The sequence below is a fragment of the Ictidomys tridecemlineatus genome, chromosome 13 (genome assembly GCF_052094955.1).
Source record: "Ictidomys tridecemlineatus isolate mIctTri1 chromosome 13, mIctTri1.hap1, whole genome shotgun sequence".
Taxonomy (NCBI): Eukaryota; Metazoa; Chordata; class Mammalia; order Rodentia; family Sciuridae; genus Ictidomys; species Ictidomys tridecemlineatus.
The window spans coordinates 87,774,275-87,796,200 of NC_135489.1; the positions used below are offsets into that span (position 1 = coordinate 87,774,275).

A 21,926-nucleotide genomic window follows, 5' to 3' on the forward strand; every position below is an offset into this window, starting at 1 on the left:
CATCTGACAAGTGCTGGCCACCACATGTGGTCCTCCCTGCCTTCCCTGCCCTGGGGATGACCATGCTGATGAAGTAAAAGGACACACAATCCTCGCTCTTCTTCCCTGTAATCCTTCCTACCCAAGAACTGGCTCACTGCTGGAGAACAGGCCCCAGGAGAACAGACAATGCCACTGAGGACATGAAAATGAAATCCCGCATTCTTGCCAAGGCTGGCGGAGTGGTTTAAGGGTCAGATTAGACGAGACCAGGACTCTACTGTGTGTGACGCACAAAGGGGTTAAATGAGCTTCACGCACACCAAACCCGCCTAACAGGCACCCACGGGCACTGACGCTATTCCAGCTAAAGATCCACCGTGCCACACCACCAGACAAACAGGCAACACACTGGCCCAGCTGCCTTCTGGCTACTGAAAATACAGGGCAGTCGATATCACTGGCCATTATTACAACGCCTAACAGAGCCGCTTATTTCCACCACAGCCCTGTGTTTTAGTTTGTCAAAATGAAAATAGAACCACCGAGACTCGAACGCAGCTCAGTGGTGGAGCATGTGCAGGGCCAGAGGCTCAATCCCAGTGCCACCAAAACCAACACCCAGGACAATGGGAATCCTGCGTCTGCCCAACACCATGAGAACAGCCACTCCCTGGTTCCTGGGAGAGCGGCTCCTGACAGTCCCAGGAACCAGGGGGGGAAACAGCTCACACAAGGGAAAATAAGTAACAGGTCATCTCAAGGGAAAAGGAAAAATAATAAGGAAACCATTTCAGGAAATAGGTTGTTTCGGGGAAATCAAGAGGGTAACAGAAGCCAGGCTTCGTGGAAAGCTCTTCAAAACCGTGTGAAGGCCCATCTCCTGGGTGAGGGGCAGAAGGAAGCCTGCATTTTCCCTGAGGGAAGCAGGGAGTCGCCAATTTATTAAAATGTGACATTCAGTGACGAGACACAGAGTGACAGAAGATGTGAGTGGACTCCAGCAAGGCAGGCCTGCCCCTGGTCTAAGCTTTTTTTCATGTGCCACGCTGTGTGCTGGCCTCCCTCTGAAGGTGCCGGGGAAGGAGGGCCCAGGTCAAGGTGTGCATAGGAGAAAAATACAGTTATCCCACAGTATCCTCATGGGTTGGTCTAGGTCCCCAGAGACCAAAATCCAAGGACACCCAAGTCCTTTGTATGAAAGGACACCATAGCTGTCCATCCTTTGATTACACCTTAAATCATCTCTAGATCACTTACCATGCCTAATACACTGTGAATTCTATGTTGATATTTGTTATCCTGCAACGTTTAAGGGATGATTACAAGGAAATCTGTGCATGTTCAGTCCAGATGCAATTTTAAATACCGTTTTTAGTTGTAGTTGGACACAATATCTTTATTTTAAGTATTTTTATGTGATGCTGAGGATCGATCCCAGGGCCTCATAAGTGTGAGACAAGCGCTCCACCACTGAGCTACAGCCCCAGCTCCCAGATGCAATTATTAAAATACTTTTTTCTGTCATTAGACCTTAGGATGTGGCACCCACTGGTGGGTGTGGAGGGCTGCCTGTATTTGGTGTCCCTTGTGATAAGGGAGCAGCCCAAGCTGGGTAAGATGTCACCCAGGATCACTTGGGATGCAATGTGGCTGGGGCAACACCACATCTCAGGGTTATGTGGAGAGGAAGGACCCACATGGGAGAACAGACCAGACAGAGCCAACAGGGCTGCAGGGGTGAGCAGGGATGCCAACCAAGGAGGGAAGCGGTGAGGGCCAGTGCACTCACATAGGGAAGACAGGGCTCAGACAGCTCCTGGGAGGTGTCTGTGTGCCCTGGGGACAGTGTCCAAGGCGCTAGTGGCAGTGGAGCAAGTGTCGGGATGGTGAGCTGCCACCAGGCTCGCCAGGCTCGGATCACGCACAGATCGGAACACGCCTGCCCAGCTCCTTCCCATGGACTCACCCTGGCTCAAGGCCATGTTCTTACCAAACTACCCCAATCCTTGGCGTCACAGGGGTATTTATGACAGGGCAATGGAGGCCTGAGCACCTTGAAATATTACTAAATAAGAATTTAGGTGCCAGCTCTCTGCTGTGAGATTTGCTTGGAGAAAACTTAATTCTTTATTAACGACACTGGGAAGACTGGGTAACGTGCTTACTGAACTAGCAGCGGCTGTATGAATTCTAGAGTTCCTTGCAGAAGGCAAGAGGTCTAACTTTCTTGTTTTTTCTTTTTGCAGTTCTGGGGGTGGAACCCAGGGCCTGTGGACACTGAAGATGTTCTAAATAGTCACAGTAGCAGCTGTTCTGAGCAAAGTATGGTATGTGTCAGCTTCATAACAAGCTCAGGATCTGGTGAAGACCTCTGTTGTCCAAAGCTTGGCTCAGAGACCTCAGCCCCTTTCCGCACAGTGAGGCCTGCAACAACTACAGCTGATCAGCAGACTAATGACAGCCAGGGACCTTGCAATTACTGAGAAGTATCTTTTTTTCTTTTTGCAGTCCTGGGGATCCAACCCAGGGCCTTCTACTTGCTAGGCCAGTGCTCTATCACTGAGCTACATCCCCAGCTCTATAAGTACCTTATTTGTAAAAAAAAAAAAAAAAAAAAAAGTGTGCATTGATTAAGTTACTTCCCTAGAAAAAGCAGTTATTTACTAATAAATGACAGTTACAGCATGCTGCACCAGGCAGTTTAAATCAAGGATCACTGGCAGGAGGCAGAAATCTAGGAAGACCATAATTAACAAATACAACCTTGGTTTTGGCTGTTTAGCCTAGGCAGAATTTTAAAGAAGGGTGGGGAAATAGAAGTTATCTGCTCTTCAACAAGTGTTACAGATTGCTTTCTTCCAGTTTAGCTTGAATCAGATAGATTCCAAAGAATTTCAAGCCTATACCTCCCCCCCCCCCAAAAAAAAAGCAAAAACAAGCCAGGTGCGGTATTGCATGCCTGTAATCCCAGAAGCTGGGGAGGCTGAGGCAGGAGGATCACCAGTTCAAAGCCAGCCTCAGCAACTGTGAGGCACCAAGCAATTCAGTGAGACCCTGTCTCTAAATAAAATACAAAGTAGCATTGGGGGGGCTGGGGATGTGGCTCAAGCGGTAGTGCGCTCGCCTGGCATGCGTGCGGCCCGGGTTTGATCCTCAGCACCACATACAAAGATGTTGTGTCCGCCCAAAACTAAAAAATAAATATTGAAATTCTCTCTCTCTCTCTCTCTCTCTCTCTCTCTCTCTCTCTCTCTCTCTCCTCTATCTTAAAAAAAAATTCTCTTTAAAAAAAAAAAAAACAACAAAGTAGCATTGGGGATGTGGCTTGGTGTTCGAGTACCCCTGAATTTAATCCCTGGTGCCAAAAAACCCTACAAAAACAGTTTATACTCACCCTATAACTCACTGAGCCACATCCCAGCCCTTTTTATTTTGAAACAGGGTTTTACTAAATTGTTGAGGCTGTCCTTGAACCCGCTATCCTCCTGCCTGAGCTTCCCAAGTCACTGGGATTACAGATGTGCACCACCTTGCCTGGCTCATTGTGTTTTGATTACCAATATGTCTTCAGCAAGCCTCACACTTGACCCCACAGAGACCTTCCACAGGTACATCCTGGATTTCCTTAAATGTTGTAATATTCAGATGCAGGTTTAACCTAATTCTTAATTCCTCCCTCCCACTCTGAGGCAAACCCGGATAGATCGGTGCACTCTGGCCACCTTGAACCCTCAGCCACCTACTCATTCCTCAGTGCTCCTGAGGAGGCTGAAGAGATGTTTGTGCTTCAAACTATTCAGTCCTTTCCTCCTAGGGATGGGACTGTAGGGTGGGCAGAGCTTGAAGAAAATCGGGAAAGATCCAAGGCCTTATCTTTGTGCTTAAAAGTGTTTTATCAAGCCACGTGCCTTGGCCCACCCTTCTAATCCCAGGGAGTGGGAGGTTGAGACCAGCCTCAACAAATTAGGGGGATCCTGTCTCAAAATTAAAAATAGAGCTCAGTGGTAGAGTGTCCCTGAGTTCAATACCCAGTAACAACAACAAAAAAGTGTCATGGTGAAGGCAGGTTCTAGGTCCCACTGTGAAGGTGAAAAGAAGTCCTGACACTGCCCAAGAAGCGGGCCAAGGAGATGGGCGAGGAAGGTCAAGCCTTCAAGCAGAAACAAAAGTAAGAAACTCCGGGAGCTAAAATACAAGGTGTCTGGGGAGGGCCACAGGTGTCAAAATCTGGCAAAGGTGAGCTGTGTGCCCAAGACCTGGGTGACCCTGATTCCACTCCCAGACCCTGGGATTCCCTACAGCTGGAAATGAAGAGCTTGCTGCACATTAAAGAATAAACTTGTTTCTTAAAAAAAAAAAAAAAAAAAGTGTTGGTGGAGATAGAAGAAGAGTCGTTCTCATCTTCCTGGAGTCCTACCGCTAGGACAAGTTGTGTGGCAGACATCGGATGCCAGCCAGAGAGGCCACCTTTCCATTTTGGCAGCTGCTTCTAACCCTGAGCATTTGTGCAGCTCCCCAGCTCCTGGATGGTCCCTGTAACCAGATCTCCCTCTTTTCCACCCTCCGTGTCTCCCTCCACACCCTGAAGATACACAATGGCATCTGTCACCAATAAAAAACCTATGTTTTAAAGCGCTCAGGGGTTTCTCCATTTTTCAAATATTTGGATGATCTTTAAAGAAACACCGCCACTGCGACGGCTAGGATTTTATCGACGATTGGATTGTTCTATCAGGACAAGAAGATAAACTCAACAGAGAAAAAGTGTTGGCTGCACCTTCAAGCCGGAGTGGGAGGAACGCCTCCCGCAAACGGGACCTCGCACACCTGGGAGAGCTCTGCCGGAGGAGGCCAGGGCCCCGACGCCCCAGGACGGTTCAGTCTCCCCGAGGAGGTCAGATCGCGCGCTGTACCTAGACCCCCCTCGCCCCAGCCCCTGAGGAGCCCTGTGCCAGCGCACCGTGGAGTTGTCGCCCGGGGCTCCTGGGACCCGGACCTCGTTTGCACCCATGGGTGCAACAACTCCCGCACTCCCCACAGTCACCTGATCCGTGGACGCCCGCGCACCTCTGGAGTCATACCTGGCACCCGCTGAGCCAGCTGGAGGAGGATACCCGGGACAGCTCGGGCCTGTGGGCATCATCGGGGCCATTGGGTCAAGGCGAGGGATAGCGGCTTCGGGGAACACAGGGAAGCAGGAGGAAAGGAGGCGCGGGAACGCGGGGCGCATGGGTGTCTGGCACTCGCCTGATCAGGGTTCCCGCGTAGTCCCGAGCGGTCTCCATGGCGAAGTCCTCACCAGTTTGGCCCGACCCGCGCCGGTCTCTTTAAGCGCTGCCGCGGCCCCGCCCCGCCCCGTCCCGAGCCACGCCCCCGAGCCACGCCTGGCCCCGGCCCTCCTGGGCCCTTGGCTTTGGGCTTTCAGCTCATCAGGTCTGCGGTGGCCTGGGAATCCTGTGCCCGGGCCCGGGTCCACGCCTCTTCTGCCCCTCTGGCTGCAGAGCCCTGTGCCCAGGACCCTTAAGCCAAATACTCCGCTGGCCTCACACTGGTCATTTGCCAGCCTTGTTGGTTTTGCACTCCGGGGGTTTGGGAGCCAGTGTCTGCCGCATCGCTTGGGCTGTGAAAAGGCAGGTATGTTGATTTTAAACCCAGGTCACGGGTGCAAGGCGCTGCGCCGGGTGGTGGGACACGTCCAGGGCTGGAGCCCCTGAGGTCGCGCTCCCGGCCAGCCAGCGAGACAGCTGTTTCCTTGTAGAGGTGAGGAAGTTGAGGCAGATCCAGGACCGCAGCCCTACAGGTTCTTGGAAGTGCCTTGGATTTCTTCCAGGCCAGTTGCCTTCACAGGTGTGCCAGGGCATTAAGGGACAGTGAGAAGGACATCCAAAATGGAGGAGTAAGGCCATCCACCTTCCTTAAGCCATATGTAAGGGAGCCTGAAAGTAGGAAGGAAAGAATAAACTGACCAGGGCCCAGAGGGATCTCTGTGCACGCCCTTCCGCGCTGTATCTGTGTCATGGTGCGCAGAAGTGTGCTTCACACCCCCAAAGAAGGTGGGGGAACCCCAGGCTCTTTCTACAAAATTGAAGCCCAGGTCTCTTGGGCACATTAACAGGTGGGGCAGTCAAAACTTAAACTTCCTGGGACAGGGACTGCTAGAACCTACTTTTTGCTGGTGGCCGTGTGACCTCAGTACCCATCTGCTTCCCTCTGTTTGGCTTTACTGAAACAATTGCTTCTCCCCCTTTAGGGTTATCCTTGTGGACCAACCTCAGTGACTTGCAGGAATGTCAAAGCCAGATCAATTTCTCTGGGACAACCCTGGCCCCAGGCTTACAGAGGGGCATTTCTGGCCTAGTGCTCTGGGCCTGGACTGGCTGGATACAGGCTGAAGAGACCCTTCGCTGTGCCTCCCACTGACACCTGCAATTTGGTGGATGGGAAAATGGGTTCAATCAATTTGACTCAACTTTTATTTTATTATTATTTTTTAATATTTATTTATTTATTTTTTAGTTTTCAGCGGACACAATATCTTTGTTTGTATATGGTGCTGAGGATCGAACCCAGGCTGCACGCATGCCAGGCGAGCATGCTACCGCTTGAGCCACATCCCTAGCCCTTGATTCGACTTTTAAAAAAGAACTTCTTGTGAAGAAATTCAAATATAGAGACATATATAAAGAACCCAACCAGGAGCACCCTCATACCCAGCCCCAGGATCCACCTACTACTAATACTTTGACGTATTTGCTTGTTGTTTATATTTTTATTTGAATCCCTTCATTTTAGATCCTTCAACTTGAATTTCTGGAAGAAAGAAAAAAAAAAAAAAAGGAAGTTCTCATAGCTAGCTCTAGTGGCACGATCACTCCTAACAAGGTTAAAACGACATCCTAGGGGGCTGGGGATATAGCTCAGTTGACAGAGTGCTCACCTTGAATGCACAAGGCCCTGGGCTCAATCCTCAGCACTGCAAATAAATAAATAAATAAAACGACATCCTAAAAACATCCATTACTCAATCTGCTGTTGAGCTCCCCAACCATCCACACTGATTGACCTGAATGCCCAGGCAGTGCCCACAGCCTGGGGTGAGGGTACATTCTACCTGGTCCAGAGCAGTGGAGGTCTAGGTCATGGAGGATGCTCGTGCACCAATGACCCAGACCTGGATGGGAGAAGAAGACCACTCTGGGTGGCAGGGAGGCTGGACCAGGCAGGGGGCATCTGTAGGTGATCCAAGTGAGAGATTCCAGGGGAACTCTGGGCACTGACAGTGGGCAGAACGTGGGGAAGACAAAAGAGAACATCCAAAGTGGACGCTGGTGTGCTCAGTTTGGTGGCTGGAGAGACAGAGATACCTTCTGGAGATGAGAAACCCAGGATGGGGGCAAGTCTGGGGTGAAAGTGGCGACTGTCGAAACTCAAGAGCCTGCCCCACGGTCAGACAGACAGGGGGTCTGATGCTCGCAGAGGGGCCAGGCCTGTGCACATCTGCTGCTCTCAAGGGGGAGTATGGGCAGGGTGAGCGCATATGGGGAGGGAGAAGATGGCAGGGAGCTCATTGTGCTCCCAAGGGCAGGAGGCTGGCCGTTCCTGCCCCACCTATGTGCCTGTGAGGGAAGGCGCCTTTTTAGCAGGTCCTCATTCCTGTCACTGACAAGGACCTTCCCCACCCATGTCATTTACATGAACTAGCCCGTTCAGTGGACTTCTCCTGAGCGTCACACCAGTTATTTCCCACCCAATCCATTCTCCGCACTTCTGCCCAGCCCTGTGCTCCAGGAGGCTGGTCCCAGGGACAGCACTAGAGGTTCCTGCCTTGGGCTCCTAGCTGATCTCACTGGTGGAAGCACCTGTAAATTTTAAGCACTTTTTAAAATGAAAAACCATTGTGTTGCAGAATAAAGCCCGCCTGGTTTAAGTGCACACATCTTCAGTGTACAACTCATAGAATTTTTATTTTTAGAAACAGATCAAGACAAAGAATATTTGCAATACTCAGGAGGCAACTCTTGTCCCTTGGCCACAGGCTGGGTGACAGCAAAAACTTGGAGTGAATTTCCACAAGATTGGGGGGCCTTGGTTGTGCTCAACTAAAATGACTCTTTCGAGCTGGGGATGTGGCTCAAGCGGTAGCGTGCTCGCCTGGCATGCATGCGGCCCGGGTTCGATCCTCAGCACCACATACAAACAAAGATGTTGTGTCCACCGAGAACTAAAAAATAAATATTAAAATTCTCTCTCTCTCTTTAAAAAAAAAAATAAAGTTCCCTCTCTCTCTCTCTCTCTCTCTCTCTCTCTCTCTCTCTCTCTCTCTAAAAAACAAACAAAAATAAAATAAAATAAAATAAAATGACTCTTTCCCATCTGCTGACTAAGGAGATTGGTATGGCAGTTAGGAAAGAGAGAGACTGGGGTCCCTGTGGTTGTGCTAGTGGTCAGAAAGGCCAGGGCTGTGGGAGTGGCAGGAGCCACTCACACAGAAGCCCGGGACTGGCAAGGACATGGTGTGGGAGGTTCCTGCAGGAGGCCAGGGCACTGTCCTACAGCCCTGATGGGAAAGAGAGGAGGCCACCCTGTCACTCTGAGTGAGTCAGTCACTTGTGAGGGACAAGCCCTTAGTCTGAGGTCAGATGCATCCTGAGGAGTGTACCCATGATGCTAATGGGAGGAATTAAAATGCCACCTGTCCCCGCCCTCCATGGCCCCACTTGAAGCTGGAGCCTCCGGTGGGGGTGGGGCGGGGCTGTTGGAGAGCCAGACTGCAGGAGCCCAGGGTGGTCAGGACGAGTGTTCTTCAATGAGGTTAAAGGCAAGAGTGCCTTGGAATTCTAAAATGGATGTTAAGAGTTTCACCATTTCTTGCCAAGTTTGCATTAAAACATTGGGCCTGGAAGTTGCTGAGTAGTGCGGCACTAACACAGCGTGCACAGGCCCTGAGTCTGTCCCCAGCACCACAGGATAAACCAGCAAAAACAAAACCAAACCTACAAACCAGCAAACCCAGGACTCCATGGTGAACCTAGGTGCCTGTGGTATTTAATAGGCCCCTCACAGGGTGGGTCACAACCTTCTGAGGTCCAGGGTCTCCCATCTTCCCAAGGCTAGAGCCACTTTACCATGGGGACTCCGTAACCCACCAACTGTCCGCCAACACTGGAGGAGGGGTAGTGGCTGCACAGAGAGCTCTGCTGTGGACACCCAGGACAGCCCCGGGGCCTCAGGCCTGCTTGTGTGGCTGCCCTGGCCAGGCGCGGGGGGGCCTGCTTCCCTCCAAGTACAGGAACAAAGGTGAGGTTCTCTTCTGCGGACTTCAGTTTGAGGTTGTTTTCTTTTTCTTTCCAAAGAATCCAGTTCTTCTGGACTGATCCCAGGCCTTTCCCAACTGGGCAGAAGGGCAGAGCAGAGCCCTGCTTCCTGCAGAGCTAAGCCAGCATGGGCCACAACATGTCTGTGGGAGCCAGCGCCACATTTCTCACAGTGTGTGCTGATCTTTTTAAAAGGTTTAATAAAATTCTGACAATGTAAATAATACGTAAATACTGCACCATGATTGGCCATTTTTATGAAAACATGGATAAATCCAAAATCTTCTTGGACTGTGGTCACTAATTCTGGCCCCTTTCCTACTTACCTCCTCAGCTGAATCTTATGTTTTTTTCCTGTGTAATTTGTGTGTGTGTGTGTGTGTGTGTAGAGACAGAGAGAGAGAGAGAGAGAGAGAGAGAGAGAGAGAGAGAGAGATACACATACATACATGTATACTACACACACACTGTGTAGTATTATAGTTTAAATGGTATGTCATGTTCTACAACTTACTTTTTTATGTGACAACATGTAGCTCTATCAGTACACTTGTACTAACTTGTCTTTTTAACCACTGCATAGTATTTCGCAGAATATAATCACATCATATTTAACCTTTCTCTTCTTGTTGAACATTGAAGATGGTTCCGCTTATTCATTAGTATAAACAGTGCTGTACTAAGTGTTCTTGTAAATGCATGGCTGTGTCACTGATCTATAACAACAAGAAATGGAATTGTTAGATTTTTAGGATGGGTATAGTCAGCATTTTATATCTGTGGTTTCTGCATCCAAGGACTCAACTAACTTTGGATCAATAATGGAAAAAAAAACTGCATCTGTACTGAACATGTAGCAACCGTTTCTTGTCATTATTCCCTAAACAACACTATAGCAACAATTTACATAGTGTTTACATGACATCAGGCATGGTAAGTAATCTAGAGTATACAGAGGTGCACGCGCGCGTGCGTGTGTGTGTGTGTGTGTGTGTTGTATGCAAATACTGCACTATTTTACAATAATGGACTTAAGCCTCTGCAGATTTTGAAGCCACTGTGTGCGTCTGCACTCCCCGGCCCTTTCTGGCAGTGGGGGACTGAACCCAGGGATGCTTTACCACTGAGCTACACTTTAGCCCTTTCTACTTAATTTTTTTTTGAGACGGGGTCTGGCTAAGTTACTGAGGCTGGTCTCCAAATTGCAATCCTCCTTCCACAGCCTCTTGAGCAGGTAGATTTACAGGTGTGCCCACCACAACCGGCCTGACCTTTTTGAAGGTTCATAAGACCCACCCCCCCACCCCCGCCCCGGGTTTGGGCTGGGTGGTGCTGCAGCCCCTCTTTCTGTGGAGCTGTGAGGCTGACTGAGTTTGGCTGAAGGAGCTACTCCAATGCCCTCCTTCTCCCGCTGTGCTGTCATCAGACTCAGAAATGGATCGGCTGCTACTTGTGACTGGGTGCCACCTTTCCTATCCTTTTATCTCCCCCTTTTCTCCAGTACTGAGGATTGAACCCAGGGCTTCCTGCTGAAAAACCAGCCTCTACCTCAGAGCAAAGCCTGTCCAAGGAAGGGGGCATGACCCTCGTCCTTGGAAAGACCCACAGAGCACTCCCAGGCACATACCCACCCTGATGTGTTGTTTATCTACAAATAACAGGAGAGATCTGCTGCACCAGGTATCCCTGACTCAGTCAGGCTAGGTGGGGACCCATAGCAACCCCCTAGCACCCACCAATCAGCATGAGACAGGGAAATACCTGGGATGCCAGATGACCCTCCCAGTAGTTTATGGTGTTGGGAAACATGTAGTTCAGCACGAATACCCCTCGTGGCTTAAACCAATCAGTTCAAACGAATCCCCCTCTGTACTAGCCAATCACCCCTACCCAACTTGTTCCCGCCAGTGACTGTGCTAATCAGGTTTTAGAGTTGTTTTATGATTTTCCCGCAGTGTGTGATGATTTGCTAAGAGATGCTTTGATGTGTGTGAAGTCCCTGCCTTCCCCAAAGAGTGTATAAAACTGCCGCAAACCCTGGGCTCAGGGCCGATCAGCGTCACCAGTTGCTGTGTGCACAGGGGACCAAGCTAGCTCACAGTAAACACCTCTTTGCTGCTTACATCGATCTGGGTCTCTGGTGGTCTTTTGAGGATCCCAGATTCGAGCACAACACTGCATGCTAGTCAAGGGCTCCACCTCTGAGCCACATCCCCAACCCTCTTAAATTTTATTTTGAGGCAGGATCTCACTGCATTGCTGAGGCTGGCTTTGAACTTGTGATGCTCCTGCCTCAGTCCCCCAAGTTGCTGGGGTTATCAGAGTGGCCACTGAACCAACTTTGTCTATTTTTTAGTAAAGGCATTAAAAAAGAAAAAAAAATCAATACTGGCGAAGGTGTAATAAAGTAGGAATTCGTATACTGAATGGCGGGAACATAAATCATCCCACTTCTTTGGAAAGTAATCTGGGGATATGTCATAAATATGAAAACTGATCATCGGGTTTTCTCTGCTAATTCCATTCCAGACACTATTCAGGCAGCTGGAGACGCCATTCAGAGGGGTTTTGTCTTCTCCATGGATTTACTAGCAAGTTTCCTACAGAATGGGAACCAAGGAGGGGCAGGTCAAGGTCACAGGGCAGAGCTGAGGCTCTGGTCCCTCCTCCCGCAGCATCAAGCCCGGGTCCCTGCCCTCTCTGCTGCCTCCCCTTGACCCCACAACATCCCCTCTTTACCCTGCCCGCTGGCTTTGGACCCTTCAGCTAGCTGCACAGCCTAGCCCTGCTGGGCGCGGTCCCGGGTCTTGGAGTCGGCCCCCACCCCAGAGGCACACACCTCTCTGGAGCACAGGGTGCTCTTTAGGTGCTGGGTGTTCTCAGGGCCAAACCCTCCCTTCTTAGGTGGGGTGGGCAAGCTCCCAGGGCAGCACCAGGCTCAGATCAAAAGGATTGTGTGGAAAAGGACGGGTTTGGGCGTCTCAGGGAGATTTATGTGAACGTACTAAATGGAGCATTTTGTTTCAAGGTATTACCATTTATAAGTTAGTAAGCATATTTATCAATGATGTGTCTGAATCCATGTCCAATTTCAAAAGAAGGAGGCTATCATAGAACAGGAATTGTGTTGGGACTGGGAATGGAGCTCAGGTCCAGCCCCCGCAGGGCCTGCAGGAGGCCCTGGTCCCATGCCAGCACCAGGGTGGAGGGAAGTGCGTTCATGAGGCGGAATCAATCACGTCCACTTTGTCTCAGGACACCCAGGACTGGCCTAGGGCCAGGCACTCCCCACCTTCACTGATAACCAAAGCCTTCTAAGCAGCAGAGTCCTAAGGATCTCCTGAAGAGCTGACACTGGCTTGAAGGAAACCACCAGTAAGGAAAGCTGGTTACAGATTGCATTCAGGAGGAGCCTCTGCATGAAATAGCTCTTTGTTGTTTACAAAATACATCCTGGGCTAGGGGTAGATCAGTGATAGGGCTCCTGCCCTGGGTCCCATCCTCAGCACGGCAAAAAAAAAAAAAAAAAAAAAAAGACAAATCCTAATTAGTGGCTTTCTCAGCCCCTCAATTTTTTTCCTATTAAATTTGCCATTTCTAACAATCATTGGGCACATGGATCCAATGAATTAGTCCATAAATATGGCCAAAAGAGGAAAAAGGGGGTGGGAGGGAAGGTTACAGCTTCTTATGTGTGACTTTGAACTTGATCATACAATGTTCTCTCTACCCATGTAAAGTGAAAGGAAAGGATTGAAGAAGTCCCTATAAAAACCTCGTCGGCACTGCTGGTAGTCTCTGAGCTGGAATTATTGGCAATACTGAGATCCTACCTTTAGCCTACAACGTATCCACATGTAATACCACACTCCCAGGGTCACAACCAGAATCTTGGCATTGCTTACAAGGAGCCTGTTCCTGGGACACTCAAGAAATTACAGACAGGGGCTGGGGATGTGGCTCAAGCAGTAGCGTGCTCGCCTGGCATGCGTGCGGCCCGGGTTCGATCCTCAGCACCACATACAAACAAAGATGTTGTGTCCTCAGAAAACTAAAAAATAAATTAAAAAAAAATTCTCTCTCTCTCTTAAAAAAAAAAAAAAAGAAAAGAAATTACAGACAGCCTTAGCCTCAGTGAATGGACTGGGAACACCAGAGACAAAAGGGAGAGGACGCTGAGTTTTTTTCCTATGACCCTTTATTCCTTTTAATTTAAACCAGCACAAAATATGAATTGGTCATTTTTGAAGAATGAGAACAGGACGCTCTTCAGCTGCTTCTGTATTAATATATGAACATTCATATGAAGAATTCTTAAAAGGAAAGCAACAGTGAGGGAGGGGTCAAGTCAGTCCTGTGTGGAAAGACGTCTTCTTGAACCAGTGGGGCTGGAAGGCCAGAGGGTCCTCTAGACAACGCAGGAGGATCGTGGTTCTCAACATCAGATGCAGAAACGCAGAGCTCCCCGACACAAACATGGGCTATCGCTACCATTTAGGGAAGATGAAGATTTCTTGAACATGGTACTAAAACCCCTATCCATAAAACGAAAGGTTAACTGGACTTCACTGAATTTAAAATGTGCTGCTAATCCATCAAATGATACTTTTTTTTTTATGAAACCCTTCATTTTTTAAAAATATTTTTTAGTTGTAGATGGACACAATCTATCTATCTATCTATTTATTTATTTAAGTTTCTTTTCTTTTTTTTTTTAATATTTATTTTTCAGTTTTCGGCGGACACAACATCTTTGTTTGTATGTGGTGCTGAGTATCAAACCCGGGCTGCACGCATGTCAGGTGAGCACGCTACCTCTTGAGCCACATCTCTTTATTTATTTTTATGTGGTGCTGAGGATTGAACCCAGAGCCTCCCACGTGAGAGGTAAGTGCTCTACCACTGAGCTATGGCCCCAGCCCTCAAATGATAATTTTAAGAAATTGAATATCCACACCATAAATTGGGGAAAACAATTGCAGAAAATATGTCTGAAAAAGGAGTGCTTAATGAACTCCTGCAAATCAACAATAGAACAATAAACAACCAAGATTTAAAAACAGAAAAGGGGTTTAAACAGTACATCCCAACAGAAAACACACAAAGGGCCAGTTAACACATAAGGGCTCAACTTTACTCTTCACTAGGGAAATGCAAATCAAAACCGCAACGAAATACAGCTTCCTACCATTGGGATGGAACCCGTCACCCACTGCTGGTGGCATGTGCAGTGGTGTAGCTGCTGCAAACAGGGTGGTGGTTGGAGGGCCTCCTCGCTGGGCTGGGATGTGGCTCTGTGAGAACACTTGTCTACCCTGATTGAGGTCTCGGATTCGATCCCCAGCACCCCACACAACATGGGTAAAGCCCACATGACCTGGCAGTTTCACTTTTAGGGACACACCTTAAAGAACTGCCCTCAGCCAGCTGCGCATCGAGAAATGGCCTCGGTGGCAGGGTCTGTGCTGTGTAAGCTCTTCCACAGTAAGAAACAAGGCAACAACAGCACACAACGCAGGAGATAACCTGCACCGACCGTAGGCACCAGATCTGTACTCACTGAGCACTGGTGAGAGGAAACCGGAAGAGGTCCAGGGGACCCCCAGCTGGAGGGTTCACCATCGATCAACACCGACACCTTGAGATGCCAGTTCTCCACTCAGTCCCAGGTGAAAGCCTACCAGGAGTCAACAGCTGTTCTAAACTTCACGTGGAAAGGCAAAGGATCTGGAAGAATTTCGAGAAAGAACCAACCTGAGGGCTTCTGACTGAAGACCTCTTAAGCCCACAGGAACGGGGTCAGCGTGGTGAAGGCTGGAGTGGGGGGCAAAGCAGGAAAGAGCAGGGACCCAGATCAGAGCCCGGGACGGAAACGGGCAGTCTTCAGCCAACGGTGCTGGAATCGTGGATCTCCGTGTGAAGATAAACTGTGCTATGTAGGGCATGATGTAACGTGGGACATGTTGCATCAGAAAAGAGGAAACTTAACTTGCTGGCTGCTACCCGATTCCCAGTCCTGGGGCCACATGTGGCTAAGAGAGCACCTGGCGATTAGCCAGAGGGCATTGCCATGGGTTGTGATGAAGAATCGGACCACGTCTAGGATAGGCTCAGAACCCTTCTGCCCTCACAGACATTACTGCCTGTAGGATGGGTGTAGATGTAAATTCTCCCTGCTGACCTTTATCCTGATTGGCTCCTGTACATTATATTAGCTGTATATGTTTTCCCATTAAAGGAGATCCTGCTTTGACTGTTCTCCCTGGCCAGCCTGATTGTCCTCGGGGAGGGAGTGCTGGGTGTGGGCGGCCAGCTGACCTTTACCTTTCTTGGCCTTGGCCTGTCCTGGTCGGGGCGCGCTCCCCCAATCTCTCCCACAGGTCAGGAGGGAAGGGGGGGGGCTGAAAACCCTGACAGTGCTACATGCAACATTTACCTAAATGGTTCACAAACCAAAACGTACAACTAAAGCTAGAGAAAGTTTTAGAAGCAAAAATAGGAGAAAAGTGGTTTTGATCTTCAATTAGGCAAGGACTTCTCAGCTATGATACTAGGTACTGTCCATAATTAAGAATGTTTTAGATGCCTAATTTAATTATTTTTTAATGTAATTATTCATGTGTTATTAATTAAATTTTAATACTTTGGTTATGTAATTTACAGTTATATAATCATAATTTTATGATTTTAATTTTAAAAATGTTTGCTCTTCAAAGGGACTGCAAAGGGAATGAAATGAAAAGTCACAAATTTGTAGAAAAATTTGCAAATCACATGTATGTTACATTGACTTCTACCCAGAGTATAAAGTGTCTCAAATCTACATGAACAGATGGTCAACTTTATTGATTAATAAATTAGAGAAATACAGATTAAAATTCTAATGAGGCCAGGCACCATGGTGCACGCCTCTAATCCCAGCGGCTTGGAAGGCTGAGGCAGGAGGATCGCCAGTTCAAAGCCAGCCTTAGCAACAGTGAGGCACTGAGCCACTCAGTGAGACCCAACTCTAAATAAAATACAAAATAGGGCTGGGGATGTGGCTCAGTGGCTGAGTGCCCCTGAGTTCAATCCCTGGTTCCCCAAAACAAAAACAAAAACAAAACCAAACTCGAATGAGATATCCAGGAGCCGAATCCGATGCAAGCATACAAGTCTATATTGCAAGCTCAAACCTGGACTCCCGATGCAGGTACAGGTACAGGTATCTCCTGCGTTGTGTGCTGTTGTTGCCTTGTTTTTTACTGTGGAAGAGCTTACACAGCACTCACCAGGAGTGAGTCCTGGTCCTTTGTTCAGTGAGATTTTATAGGTTTTTGAGGGATATTCTATGTGTCACAACATCGAACAGCAAATCATTCCATACCGCAGGAAAATCAAACAACAACTCTTAACATTGATTAGCACATTCAATGGTGGGAACAAGTTGGGTAGGGGTGATTAGTTTGTACAAAAGGGGGATTCATTTGAACTGATTGGATTAGGCCATGAGGGTTGTCCGTGCTAAACTACATGGTTTCCCAACATGTTATCAACCACCATAAACTACTTGGGGGTCATCTGGCATCCCAGGTATTTTCCCTGTCTCACGAGGGACACCTGGCGCCCGCAGACCTCTCCTGTTATTTACAGACAAACAACTCAGCAGGGTGGGTATGTGCTTAGGAGTGCTCTGTGGGTTTTTCCAAGGACAAGGGTCATGCCCCCTTCCTTAGCACAGGCCTTGAGAGTAGAAGCTGCTGATGTTATTTATTTTTTAAAATGGAGTCACATTAGTTTCTCAATACCATCTATTAGAGGTATAAAGTTAAGAAATGAAAACTAAAAAGCCCTGACAGCCCGAGTGCCCGAGGTGCAGCTGAAACTCTACAGCCTGATGCAGGGATGTGGGCTGGACTAGAGCTTGGCTGGTCCTTAGAGCCAGCCTTCAACCCCAGCCCAGCCCTTCCCAGTCTAGGCACCTAGTGCATTTGCGCATCAAACAAAGACCTACGCACACAAAAACCCATGTGTGAGTACCTACAGAGGCTGCATTCATAATGGCCCCAACTTGGAAACCACTGGGGAAGGGCCACCGATTGGTAGGTCTGTGAAATGGATGACTGCTGGCCACGTGGAGGAGCTGGTAGGTGGAGCGACGCAGAAGGCATCATGCCAAGTGGATGAAACAGACTCAAGCTACACCTGGAGAATTCCATTTCTATGATATTCTGGAAAAGGCAAAGATATAGGAACAGATCAGCGGTCACAGGGAGCTGGGGCTGGGGGAGGGTGGCCACCAAGGGGACCTGTGGCCCTGGGGCTGATGGGCTTGATGTGCCGCTCCACTGTGCTGGTGTTATGCAGCTGACTGTATCTCTCCACACTGGCAGAAATGTACATCAACAAGGGTGAACTTTTAAACGTCAATCATAGCTTCATCTTTTAATGAAAGACAGGAAGGGGCAAAAAATGGCCTGGCCACTTTGGAGATTTCTGTAGAGGTTTTTAAATACAGTTACATGCACCTTGATCCCATTACCCCAAACTTCAAACCCCATACTTATTTATCAGGAGAAATGAAACATTTGTTCACAAGAAGACTTGTGCCAGAAGGTCCTTAGCTCCCTTATTCGTAATAGCCCAAACCGAAACAGTGCTACTGCCCATCGACAGGACAGAGGAATCAACGTGGGCAAATCTATACAACAGACTGCCGCCCTACAATAAAGAGGGACAGAGGGCTGATCTGCACAGCAGGTGGCTGAACCTTAAACCTCAGCAGCCAGTCAGAGAAGCCAGGCGCAAAGCAGGTGGCCTGGTTCCCTTTATGTGACTTTGAGAACAAAGTTTTTCTCCTCTTTGGGGAGAAAAACCAGAATAGCTGCTGCCTCGGGTAGGGAGGGTCACAGACTGGAGAGGACATCAGAGGCCTCTTGGGATTAGGGAGAACACCTACATCTAGCTGAGCTTCCATGGTCAGCATCATCCCCAGTGCCTTCCCTTTCCTCTCCTCCCCTTCTCTCCTGATCTCACCTCTATTCTCAGGAGCTCTCTCCTTCCTGCCCCTTTTCCTCTCCAGCTTCCACACATGAGAGAAAGGGTAAGACCCTGACCCTCGAGTCCGGCTGATTCTGCCTAAAGTGATGCTCCCACTTCCATCCGTTTCCCCCGCTGGTGACGAGCCCCGTTCCCCACGGCTGCGTGGAACTCCCTGGCGTCATCCATGCCGAGCAGACAGGCTCCCCTTCCATGTTCCTCGCTGTACACACCACATTGGTTTATCTGTCCATCTGCCACGGACACTTGGGCAGCCTCCACCTCACAGGGCCCTGCCAGTGCAGCACTGTACTCCCTAAGAATAGCACAGCCTCTCGGCCACCTTTCCCCTCTTTATTATGATGACCTGGTAGCTGACCAGAGATCCATCAGAGGCCAGCACAGATATGAGAATGACACCCCTGCCAAGCGGGGAATCCTGGCAGTGACCCTCATCCACTGGGCTCCTCCAGAGGCTAACGCTGTGCCTGGGAGGAGGGTGGGAACGCGTGGAGCTATTTCAAGCCCAAACGCAGCAAAGGCCGCCTTCTGCCTATGCCCAGGGAGAAGACCTTCTGGCCTGTCTGGAGCTTGCACAACTCAGCCTCCCAGCCCGGTTTGGCACCTCAGATGACCTTGGGACCGCCCTGGGGGAGGTGAGGCTGGAAGCTGGCTCAGAGAGGGTGTCCACCCAGGGCCAGCCAGCAGGTGGCAGCAGATGCCACAGGCCCGGGACCAGCCAACCCACTGACCCTGTGTGAGTGCAGTGTGGTAGTGTCAACTGTTCACCGTGGTGAGGAACCGGCCGGCCAGCCGCCCCAGAGGCTGTGGGCCTTTCTCTGGCCTTCCTCCCCACCTTCGCTGGTCCACCTTCTCCCATTTTGCACTTGCGTAAGGATTCCGCCAGAGCCGGAGTGGGCGATGCCACCGGGAGCCTGTGCTGGCGAGCTTGTGCTCTCTGAGCTCCGAGAAGATGGGCTGAGGGAGGTGGTCCAGGGCTGGGGCTCTCGGGGCCTGCTGAAGCACAGGTGCCCAGGCATGCTGAGTGCCCTTGTTACCGCTGTTGCTTCCCCAATGTTGAAGTATAACACCAGAGAAGCACGCCGAGGCAAGGTTAGAGTGCAAAGTAGAAGCTTTATTAAGGGCAGCAGAAAAGACTTCTCCCCTCCCCAAAGGAAGAAGGGGACCCAAGAGTCGGAATCCATGGAAGGGGGTTGGTCTTCCCTCTTTTATAGGCTTACTTTCAGATTTCCCACATTTCTGTCCTTTGTTCTGTTGTCTGGCACTGATTAAATGTAAGTGGAAAGGCACAAAAGGTGAGGCACAGATGAGCTGGAGTAATCTGGGCAGGAAGGGCTTTTGGATTAGCATCTCTTTGTTTGCTGGGAGCTGCTTCATTAACATTTCCTTGGGATGGGCTCTGGGCCTTGGGGACTTTTTCAATTCCCCTTTTCCTGGACTCCATTCTCAATATTAGACTCGATTTACTACATTACCTACCTATCTGTAAATCTGGCTTCACCCTGACGTCCCACACCAGCTGAGGTCCTGGCAGAGAGCTAAGGAGGCCTCCAAGCTCCCCCAGGTCCTAAGACTGTGCAGGAAGCATACCCACCAGCTTTGGGGCCAGGATGACTCTTCTGTCACACCAGGGGTTAGGCTCCTCCCACTGCCTCTGAAATAAGAAAGTATAGACAGAGGCTTTGTTCTCCCACCGGTGACCTCTGAGGGTCCATGGTCCCTGAGAGAGAAACTGGCTCACTGATTCTGAAACTGCTAGGCGTGTGCTTTGCCACTGAACCACACCCCCAGCCTTTTGAAAATTTTGAAACAGGGCCTCACTAATTTGCAGATGCTGCTCTCAAACTTGTAATCCTCCCGCCTCAGCCTCCCCAGGGGCTGGGATTACAGGTGTGTGTTACTGTACCATACTGGGCTATCGACTGCCTTTGGACTATTCCATATGTATATGGGATTTGCCATCAGTCTTTTAACAACCACCTGGTTCACTTTAATTGGATATGAATTTACCTGGAGGCTGCAGTTCGCTCCCTCCTTCCCCAATAGAGATCTGCCTGGTCATCTTGAAGAGCCTCCCAGACAGCAAGATAAATGGCAGAGTCTTCAGGTGGCTCACAAAGCCACATGGGGATCTTCCAGTGTGCTGTGCTTGGCCTTGGGTCACCCAGGATGATGACCACCCTCTGGTTGCCTGCCAGCATCGGCAAATTAAAAGTAGAAGCTTTATTTTTTATTTTATTTTTTTAAGAATTTTAATATTTATTTTTAAGTTTTCGGCAGACATAACATTTTTTTTGTATGTGGTGCTGAGGATCGAACCCGGGCAGCACGCATGCCAGGCGAGCGCGCAACCGCTTGAGCCACATCCCAGCCCAAAAGTAGAAGCTTTATTAAGGACAGCAGAAAAGTGAGGTCTTGTTTCAAAATTTGAAAAAGGCTGGGGGTGTGGTTCAGTGGCAGAGCACTGTGTGTTCTGTGTGTTGACTGCATTTACTACACAGATCCCAGATGACCCCGTGTGGTCATGCAGTCTCTTCTGCCCTGGAGGCTTCCCTTCCTCCTTCTAAACATTACTCAGCCTTCAGGATCCAGCACAGACCTTTCCCCCTCCCCCACCAGCACTATGCTGCCCTGTGTCCCTGGCTCTGATAACTGGAGCCTGCTACCTTGGAGCTTATCCTCCCAAACGTCCCTAGGTTGGGCCCTTGGTCTTGGGAGTCATGATGTTGGTGATGGGACCTTTAGGGTTAGGGTTAGGCCCACTGGAGCCATGCCCTAGAGGGCACCTGGGACCTGTCCTGCTGGCATCTGTGTGGCCATGTGGTCACTTGCCCCTGTATGCACTCCTGCCATTGCCATCTGCTGGGAGGTGATGCAAATAAGGGCAGCCCTCTCCAGAGCCTGGGTCATGCTGTGTGGACTTTCAGGCTTCAAAACTATGAGGTGGGCTGAAGTTGTGGCTCAGCAGTAGAGCACTCACCTCGCTCTTGTGAGACCCTGGGTTCGATCCTCAGCACCACATAAAAATAAATAAGCAAAATAAAGATATTGTGCCCATGTATAAAAAAAAAAAACAAACCACGAGGTAAGTAAGCCTCTGTTCTTCCTAAGGAGCTTTTGTTACAGCAATGGAAAACTTAGTGACACTAGAGGCTGAGGCTGGAAGACTGAAAGTTTAAAACCAGCCTCAGCAACTTAGTGAGGCCCTAAGCAACTTAGTGAGACCCTGTCTCAAAACAAAAAAATAGAAAAAGAACTGGGATGTGGCTCAGTGGTAAAGCACCAGTGAGTTCAATCCCCAGTACCAAAAAGAAAAACAACAACCAAAGATCTACAGTAAATACAAAATAATAGCAAATGTTTACTGTGGGCATGGGACTTGGGCAGAAATGGTGCTAAGTACTTCCCATGTGAAAGGACCCTGAATACCTCCCACATGCCACCCGTGTCATAGGTTACTTGGAGTCAAAGGCACTGGGACTCAATAGTGCAGGACAAGCTATCTGTTCACTCCTGTTCGGCTCAATCAAGGCACGCATTTCCCTTGTGAAGGTGCCCCTACTCCCACACTAGGAAGGGACGTGACTCCTT

General features: G+C 49.3%; 1 protein-coding gene and 1 long non-coding RNA gene across 4 annotated transcripts in view; one reads left to right on the forward strand and one right to left on the reverse strand.

The window, feature by feature from the left end:
• The window catches only part of Cidea (cell death inducing DFFA like effector a), a 30,777-nt gene extending 15,521 nt beyond the window's left edge, over positions 1 to 15,256 (reverse strand). The window contains exon 1 of one of the 3 annotated variants that reach the window (XM_078030429.1): positions 15,051 to 15,256. In XM_078030429.1, the coding sequence (XP_077886555.1) occupies positions 15,051 to 15,241 (191 nt within the window). In that variant the 5' untranslated portion in view covers positions 15,242 to 15,256. The other 2 variants (XM_078030430.1, XM_078030431.1) reach the window with 2 other exon arrangements.
• LOC144369961 (uncharacterized) lies at positions 5,366 to 6,995 on the forward strand. The gene is made up of 2 exons (XR_013429826.1): positions 5,366 to 5,616; positions 6,233 to 6,995. It is a non-coding gene; the product is annotated as an uncharacterized LOC144369961 (long non-coding RNA).
• Positions 15,257 to 21,926: the final 6,670 nt, after the last annotated feature.